The sequence below is a fragment of the Haliaeetus leucocephalus genome, unplaced genomic scaffold, assembly GCF_000737465.1.
Source record: "Haliaeetus leucocephalus isolate CR32 unplaced genomic scaffold, Haliaeetus_leucocephalus-4.0 Scaffold295, whole genome shotgun sequence".
NCBI lineage: Eukaryota > Metazoa > Chordata > Aves > Accipitriformes > Accipitridae > Haliaeetus > Haliaeetus leucocephalus.
The window spans coordinates 1,977,564-1,987,295 of record NW_010972731.1 but is presented as its reverse complement, the minus strand read 5'-3'; the positions used below and the strand labels follow the sequence as shown (position 1 = coordinate 1,987,295).

Below are 9,732 nucleotides of genomic sequence, written 5' to 3'. Positions count from 1 at the left end.
CGATAAAAGAAACTTAACATACATTGGAGTTTGTGTTTGTTCTTCGCAGGCCTGTCTTTTCTATCCAGTTTCCCGCCTGCCTTACTGGAAAGGGAAGTCAGATCTCTCACCTCAACAGCAGTGGAGTAAGCAGTCCACAAGGCTGTCCCACATCATATGACGCAGGAGAACAGGAGAGAATTTTTTATTAATCAGGACTATAAGGGAGTGAAATAAGGTTCTTAGTCCTCCTTAGGCCCATGTAGCTACAGATCTTGCTTTAAAAAACCAAAGCACACACTTAATCAAAAACATTTTCACTGAGATAAAGAGACCGCATTGCTTAAAGTTGTGTACCAGCCTGGAGGAGAGGGGGGGAAAAAAAAAAGAAAAAAGGGGGAGAGATTATTTGAGATTTGATTTCTACTCCTCCTTAAGGAAGACAGCCTATCACAAGGGAACGAGGTACTGCTGTTTAACGAGTTAACATTCCTCGACTGATATGTTGTAATTGGCTGTGTGTACACTCAGAAGCAGCATGCGGTATCTATAACCACAACGCACTAAGAGCCAGAATACCAGGAAGTGCGCTATGGTCAATGCTACGGGATTACCTGCTCAAATGACACATTCCAGGCAACTATTCAATTTCATGTTTATTTGTGAGTGTCATTTGAGTTAGATGGACCTCTCTTATAAACCCGGGTGCATTTGACTGGCACACCTGGGAGGAATGCCTCACATCTGCTTCAACAGGGGCAGACAATGGGACTCTAACAAGGTCCCAGTCTAGTATGATGGGGCTGCAATCTGTGTTATGGGACAATAAATCAGATGGTGACGATCCTAAGATAGGCACAGCAGTCAAGTGATAAGCTAAATCTGCCATAATGCAGTACATAATTGCCTCTGGAATATTTGAGCAGATTAGACAGAGGCATAAAGGGCTTCTTAAAATTAAAGAAGGATGCCATTTTTTTTTAAAGCAATATCTTTAGAGCCTCACACTGATAGGAGTTGGTTAGCTCTGATGTGACAGATTGAGATCACTGGGAGTCAAACATTCCATGTACTACACAAATTTGACAACAGCCATAATGCCAGCTTTAACAGGGACAGTTTTCAGACACTGTGGATGGGTAGTTGTTTTCTTATCTTCAGGGATTTAAAGATACCACAGATGTGGCATGTTCTCAGTACCAGGTGGTAGGTATGTTTTCTCTATTGGTGATGCAGAACTAGTTTCCTAAACATGATTCTGAATATAAAGGTGTCAGGCACTGAAATAATAAGCCAACAAAGTATTTATTCCCATCTGTTAACTCCTTAAAAATCCTACATCCAATCAAATGAATTAAATGAAATACCTCCTTGTACAAACTGCTGGACAGGGCCACCTGCCAAGTGGTTCACAACACTCAGAAGAGCGAGGCCTACACCAGAGTTATGTCAGACTGTCAACAGTCGGATGTATATCCTGCAGTACGTACAGCAGTGCCTAGCAACCATCAGAGTAGTCACAAGTGGAGGGGAAAGCTGCAATTCTCACAATATGCAGATAAGAAAATCATTGTCATGATATATATTCAACAGCAGATTTATGTATTAATATGATTTTTTTTCCTCATTCTCAAATATAAATGTTAGAACTAAAAGGATCTAGGAAAAATTAAGCTTGGTTTAAACAAATGTTACTCACATCTACAACAAACAGCAACACTTCTTTAAGAATCAAAGAAATCTTTATACAACATTTCTCTGTAGTATATTCTTCCCCCAAATCCCGATGGTGTGAATGAAAAGAGAGGGACCGTGAGACATTTTTCCCATTAATGCATTCCAGTGAAAGTGATCATGTGCATTTTGTATGTAATAGACATATGCACAGGGGACAGATCCGTAGGACTAGCAGTATCCTATGGCATGGATGCCTGCGTTAAGGGGTTCTGTGGTTTGTTTCACAGGAGTAAAAAGGGAAATGTACACGTTTCAGTTTCCTCTTACCAATGGAAGTGTGCTAGATTGTGAATGGATAGCAGATTACATACATGGATTACATACTGTGCATACTAGTGCTCTCCATCTCTTTCTCTCCTTTCCATCTACTCTTCCCACAGAAATTCAGTTTCAACAGTTTTGAGGGAGGTATCTCATGAATCACAGTTTTTGTAGAATGGGTTTTTCCATCAGTAACCTTTACAAGAGGTACATTGGCAAAAGTAAAATTGCTTTTCTACAACACTCGCCATCCAAGATGCTCACACCATCTTATGAACCAAATAGGATTTGTAATCTCACTGTGAAATAAGTACAACATTAAGTGGGTGCTCCACATATACCCTTCCTACGCCACTCTGGTAAAAAAAAGATATGTCTTTGACCAAATGTAAATGCAATGCCAAAGTTATTAACATAATTATTAAATTAATAAAATAAATAAATAATCAAGGAGTTAGGCTATTTAAAAGCACTTGTGCTTGAAAGAAATTACAGCACAGATGGCACAAAACAAAGAGCTCACTCCTGCTCCAATTAAAATCTAAACTCTGACTCACATAATTGCAGACGGAATCACTCCCAGGTACACTGACAGAAGAAGATAATTTTCAGCTCATATAGATTTTTGAAGTGCTTGCTATAGCTAAGCCACGTATCTGACTTAAACAGCTGAACTGGAAATGCTGACTGTCCTCTTGACTATGAAAATATTCTCCCGGATCTTCACTGAAGTGCACACAGAATTCAAGTCAGGCAATTTCTAGAAATCAAACAACCTTTTAGTACTTTCACATCTAAATGGGACAGAACTTTTTAACGTGAAAAAACAGATAAATCTTTATAATGTATTTGATCCATTGAAGCATTTTCCGGTTTTAGTGGGCATTTGCATGTATTTGCTGAGATTGATAAAACAATTTTTTTTCTCTTTAAATAAATGTTGCAATCTACTGTTTACATGCAGAAAAGGAAATGCAGTGGCAAAAGCTGGAATCTTAGCATTAGAGAAAAAGGTGCAAGGCAGTTTGCAGCAAGAATAGTTCTTTGCTCATAAAATGCAAAACTAGAGCATGCAATATTATCTGTAACATCATGTCACACTTGCCAGGGTTAGTTATAGGCAAAGGCAGTTCCTAGAGCAGCAGATTGCTAAAGGGGGAGAGGGAACAGGAGGGGGTGAAAAACGGCCATGCTCTCACTGCCTACTTTGCCAATAACAAAGCCCTGAAAATCAGGTTAGCTCCTGCTGCTGCAGGAATTACTGAATATATGGGACTGTGGTGGGAGCTGTTATTCCCAACAGCAGCGGCAGCTAACGTTCACCCTTCCCCCCGCAGCAGCAAAACCAGCAAGCCTCTTCCCCCCAGCCCTCCCTCCCAGCCCCACTCCTATTGCTTCCCTACCTGCAGCAAAATTTCAATCCTGCTTTCAGTGCTAAGAAGCTAGATGTAATGTTTGTCATAAAGAAATACAAATAAAAGTTTGAAAGGCATTTACTACAGTACAGCCCTAAATGAAAAAGCTAAACTTTTAAGTCTATGCATTTTCTTTTTTAGTCTAGAAAAGATAAAGACTTTTGCAATGCTAAAACAGAAAACTGTACCATGCATTCTTGGCATAAAATTATGTTGAACAACATCAGAATGTACATTCACATGCAGAGGATTTTTAATATATCTGTTTTTTCCATTGTTTAAAATACTGAGGTGTGGCATGATAAACATTAGACATGTAAGCCATATGTTGATAAAACACATGAAAATATTTGTGGTTTATAATGATGAGAAATTGGTTATTACAGAGCTTGTGGAAAGTACTGGATTGACAGTCCTAGTAGTATGTAGGCCCAATGAACAGTTTTCCCTTACTATTCCCATGTGTATGCTTCAACCCCACCTGAAGTGAAGGGACTATCTCATGAACACAAGCAGGTGTCCATGGGGCATGCTGTCGCATGAAATACTAATAGTATTGCCAATGCCCTCTGTGTCAACAGTTCTGTTGAATACATACAGCCATGGGGAACTACGTTTGATACAGGTGCTTAAATTATAGGAACACGTCATCACTTCTTATCCGAGCAGGATTTAAACCAGCAGCCCAGAGATGAAGTTATTTTATTGCAACAGGAGTAACTTTTCGTAGGGTTTCTACTACATCACACAGAAGGATAGCCTCTGTCCAGAGGAATGTACACTCAAAGTGGAAGAAGAAAACCCAACAGATGGATACAACAGCGTGACCAAATTAGCCAACATAAAATGCACTGGGTACAACACATCAGCCTCCAAATAACAGTCACCTGCCACCTGTCCCCTAGGTCATTCAGGCTCCTCCTAACACATAACCATATATTTCAGTGATTTTCTCGTGAGACAGATAAGCTATTTCCAGTTTTCAAATTTGTCTGAAGTATTTGGAGGGATCCTGTGTTACTTGTTAATGGTAAAGGTAGGGAAAGGGGATACTTCACATCATGATGGCAGATGAAGGTGTTGCTTTTAACAAATTAACCACATTGCACTTGGGCATCTTGGAACCTCTTGATTGTACTATTCATGCTGAGCTGCAAGTCTTTATCTCTAGCATCTCCTTTGTAAGCTCCAGGACACTGAAAACCAGAAAGCAAAGAAAAATACTAAGTCTTTTGACATACTTTGATTTACAGTCTTAAAGACTAAGTAGAACACTTAAGCATTTAGTTTGCTTAATTGGAATTTATACCTTAAGCCCACCAGTGCTCTCATTAAATTTTAGCCTAGCAAAATGGTAACATCCAATGAAAGTTAATGGCAATTCTTTTAACTGGAGATTATCAAAGCAGTTATGGAATAAAATCTTATCAGGAACAGGCAAAATACAGATTAATACCAACAACGTGTTCCAAATAACAATGCAGTAATGGACTGGTGTTACATGGAATTTTAAATATACTTTTGTTAAGGTTGGCTTTACAGTAAAGATAAGATAAAGTGCTTTCCCCTTGATTAGATTCTAAGATAGTCTAACAGAGACAGACACCTTTGTAAAACAGAAAAATTATTCAGAAATTGTTATCTCTGTATACAAAGCAGGAAGGGGATCCCACAGTCCTTCACCCTGTGCTGTTCGCTGTTAACAAGTGAACTATGTTTCTGTTATAAAGCTACCTCTTATTAAAAGTATAACTTACCTCAAGCTTAGCAATCATGGATTCAGAAAGGCAGGTGCAGTGTAAATACAGCACACAACCAGATGCCGAAGCCACTCAAACAAGGAGCACCTGAAAAGCAGAAAGCATTATGTCTTACCTACACCACCCCAAAGTGGTGCAGAAAATTCCAACATTTGAATCCTAATTGCATTCAGCTGCTCAAAAGACGACACCGGTCAGAATGGTCACTTCCAGTTTAACACACACAGCTCTGAAAAGAAGCATTTCATAGGGGTGGTACTCACTAAAGACAGGAATAATGAACGAGAAGCTCAAGAACTCATGTTATCTTTACCCAGAAAACTCGTCCCTTTGGCATATCTACAGAGGGAACAGGTCACGCATGTGAGGGAGCTGAGCCAAGTGCACTACTCAGGTGTTTCTGGGAAGGTCTGATCTTAATTCCAGTAAGGGCATCATAGCAGTTTAGTCCCCCTTACTCCTATTTTAACACCTCAACATCCCTCTCTTCTTCAATAGCTTATGTCTCACTGGTGTCACTGGAAGCAACAAAATTTGCTGTCTGATAGGGGTAAGTTCTCAATGTTGGCTTGACTATGTGCAAACTCTCACTCACTGTAAAACTTCCATTAACATACTTGCCAGCATAACCCGCCCAGTATAAACTGCAATATGGGGAAGTAAAACGTTAAACCACTGAAGCATATGTACTAATAGGCTTTAATTCCAAATAGAATGGGAACAGCAGGGAAAACTGTTCAGGATGTCCTACAGTCTGGATAAAGATGCTAATCCACCCCAGTGCCACCTCCTTTCCCACTTGCAGCTCTGCAAACAAGGTTCTGCTGCAGATAAAGGTTGTGATCTGAAGGTCCAGAGATGGAGATCCCTGCCTTAAATTAGGCAAAGAATATGGGAAAGGAGGAGAGGGAAAAGCTCACTGCTTCAGACTACATTTTACATAAGCTAGTGCTTAGCATAGTATAATGCTACTAGCAGCATATAGGTGCTAAAGCCATCTGACAATCTTCCTCCATTATCTCTTGCTGTGGGTAAATCTAACAACATACTTGCTGTTTCTCTTGGTCAGGCATGTGATCTGAGGCATGAGTTAAAAAGTTGATTACAAAATTCACTGTAACCCACCTTCGAAATACAGGTCTGATCCTGGTAGATGCTGCAAGCCTGCACACCCCACTGGTGTGTGTGTCCTTGCCCTCTAAGCAGGAGGAGGGAGTGACTACTCACCACTTGGAGCTGGGGTTTGCATGGCCTGAGTAGTGCTTGCACCGTTTTGCGATTCCGGGGCGCTTGTCCTGGCTCCGTCCAGCGCCAACTGAAGGCTCTGGAGCTGTGATGCATTCAGATGCTCACGCTGCGATCTGGTAACCATGGCGGCATTTTCAGGGCCCAGGTTTGCTATTTGTTCTGCAGACAATGCCTAGGAAGAATAAAAGCCAGAAAAATTGGTTTAGACTGTCAATTACATAAGGCAGGTAAGGAATCAGATGTCAGCACTGTCTTGGCATTTGGAATCACGGGAAGCAGCCTTCAACATTGCATTGCTATAAAAGAGCTCAACAGAGCTTAAAAAAAATCCTCTGCATTCATTTACTTCACTGACCACTCATCTATCTTTCACCCTTCTCTTTGCTACTGGGATCTGACAGCTTGAGAAGCTTTCTATGCCAACACTGTATTGGACGCTTCCTCAATACATTGCTGGAGTTTAATTTTCCAGCCATTTCTTTTCTGATTTGTTCAAAGACTGATGACATTGTGCATCCTCTTGTATTTTCATTTATTTCCTCTTACATCTGCTCCCAAGCAACCTCACTTGAACCTATGTTTGACCTTTGATTATAGTTAGCAGTAGAGCAATGAGATGAAAAAACTCGTGCTTTAATCTCATTATCCAATTTTCTTTTTTAGACTGAAAGTCTTCCAAGTTTGGTCATATTAAAACTTGTGTTTAAAAATTAAACATGACAATCATAATCTTACAGTAATTATCTTCTATCGCATAGCAATTAACCAGTTTGTAAAGCCTGCATGTGTTGGGCATGCTGGATTGCTTTGATTCTAGTTAACATTCTGCAGTCACAAGAATTTCAGCCCTCCTACACAACGAGCCTTTGCTGCAACAATTCTGCATCCAGGTTCTACTTTAGAAAGACTATATACTCCTTCCAAGTAGGTCAGACAATGGAGCAAACCCTTCCTGATTTTTCATTGCCTACTAAATAGTGTGCTCTTTTAAACTGAGTAAACTCATGTAAATGCCTACAGGTCCAGAAATTTTGAATTCAGCCTCTTCTTAATTCAACTAAAGTCCACAATACAATGTAATTTTTCATAAATCAAAATCTGAATAACATATACAGCTCTAAAATGAAGTTATATAAAACCCATCTAAAAACTAAATCTCCTTTGAATCTTTTCAAATACGAAAACACTTCCAAGAAGGTGCCCTGTTATTTGCTAAGAACTTTTTGTAGTATCGTTACTGTTCTTACTCACAAAAATGTATGCTATTTGAAAGAAATTCTACAAGATGCTATACATCTTCAGTTTTGACTGTGTTTCAAAGAAATAGTTTCACTAAGGACATTTCAGGCTTATCTAAACTGTCAGTGGTACTGTGCAGAATAGTTAGCGTTCAAGGAGTTTTTCTCTTTTATGGAAGCTGACACAGTTAACTATCTGTTTAGCTCATCTGTCCATAAGTACATTGCTTGCCCGAGCATCTGAAAGAGACCAGCCTAGGCAGAATACTAATCTTGTCACTAAGTCAAATAAAGTCTGGGGCAACGATCTCAAGATCCATGTTCTAATTTCTGGTCCACATTCAGAACTACTATAATTAGATTTAATTCCTTTCCGATCTGTATCTGCCTGTACAATCTGTTTTTCAGAGCTAACTCAGGAGAATGTTGCCAGATTTTAGGATAATAAAAAAGCTCTTACATAGTCAGCAGAGAAATTTGTAGCTATGATAGCATCTTTCCAAATGTTAATAAACAGAGAAGAAAACTCAGATCCGAATACAGTGTTGGAGGAAAGAAGAGTCCATTCCCTGCTTTCTGACCCTAGATCTTTGTTTTTTCCTTGGGATGCATTCTGAAGAATAAATAAAGCTTGTCTAGCATACTTTATGGGCATCACAAATACAGATGATATAGCTGAAAGTTAATGTTTCAGATCCTTGACTGCCTCTCACTTAACAAACCATAGAAAAATTCTTGCTGAAACTCAAAACCAAACCAGAAATCAGTGCTGCAGTTTATTTATACTAGAGTAAAAATGATAGAATTTTGGTTACTTCTTCAGTAATTGAGCTCTTACTTGGAAAATTTCAGGAGGTATATGTCTTACTGCTATTGGCTGAAAATACGGCATCAAGTTTTTATCAAAAGCTTTTAATTCACTCTCATTCAAACCACCTAAAAAAAAAAAGGGAACAAAACTCAGTTAATATTCTTTTTATTAGATTTATTTTTAGACTAATACAAATTTTAAGCGTTTATACAAAATATCTAATAAATTGTTTACTCCAGTGCATTATGGAAAGAAATACTGGTTCTTTTTTTGTTTTGTTTCTTTCATTATATTCCACCATTGCAAATCATCTGACCTTAACCACTGGTATGGAATGTAGTCTGAGTTACTTTATCTTGGAAAAGAGACAATGATAAAAATCAATAAAATCATAAGCAGTGTTATTAGGGAATGCTTGTTCACAGCCTATTCTGATGCAAGATTAGGGAGCATAAGCGTGCAATGGGAGTTACTTCCTCACCCATTAGGTACTTACAGTGTGGAATTATTGCTGCGGGCATTGGGGATGCTAAAATTTAGGAGAGTTCAATGTGCAGTTAAATGATCACAGGAAAAAAAATCCACAAACAAAACTGTGTGCGACCTCTGGCTCAGGAAGTCTCCGAGGCTGCGAGAACACTCTGGAGAAGTATCGCTCCAGGCTAACCCTGCTCTTTCGCTCTTCCCTGGGCAGCCCATTCTTTCCACTGTTGGAGGCAGGATGCTCAGTCAGCTAGAGCACTGCTGTGACCCGATACAGCCACTCTTGTAGCAGCATGGTTCACAAATAGTGAGTGGGTCTGAAATCCTGGTTAGCCTTGCCCTCCTTGATTTACCCTTTCCAACTTACAGGACCCAAATGACTTCAGGCTGTGCTCCCCAAGGTCAGTTTGAGCAGATTCAGAGAACCTTATGGCGAATACCATGACTTTTCCTTAGGGCTAATGAAATTGCTGGATGTCCATCCCTGCGGGTGACTCCTCTCTGCAAGGAATGTCTTTTGCCAGTCTAGAAAAATGCACTGCTATGCGAACCTGTCTCAATGCTTAATATCAATGCTTCAGAATCATCACCATCTGGAGTCTGAATTCTGTTACCTGCTATAGTACCAATTTCCTGTAAAATAGAGCCGTTCCAGCTGGCAGCAGTACCAAACACAGATTCTGTCACCTTCTTAAACTGCCTCAGAACAGGGGTGCTACAAAACAACAGGCCAATTCTTGCAACAGCAGCACTGCAAAAGGCAACAAGGTTAACGTTACATGCTGCAATTACATGCAATA

General features: G+C 39.6%; 1 protein-coding gene across 1 annotated transcript in view; it reads right to left on the bottom strand.

Annotated features, from left to right (window-relative positions):
- Window positions 1-5,171: 5,171 nt before the first annotated feature.
- The window catches only part of OTOA (otoancorin), a 36,397-nt gene continuing 31,836 nt past the window's right edge, over window positions 5,172-9,732 (bottom strand). Inside the window, exons 25-28 of the mRNA XM_010570578.1 lie at window positions 9,547-9,683; window positions 8,477-8,574; window positions 6,380-6,572; window positions 5,172-5,239 (exon numbers count right to left, since the gene is read on the bottom strand). Of these exons, the coding sequence (XP_010568880.1) occupies window positions 5,172-5,239; window positions 6,380-6,572; window positions 8,477-8,574; window positions 9,547-9,683 (496 nt within the window). The remainder of the gene's footprint in view (window positions 5,240-6,379; window positions 6,573-8,476; window positions 8,575-9,546; window positions 9,684-9,732) is intronic.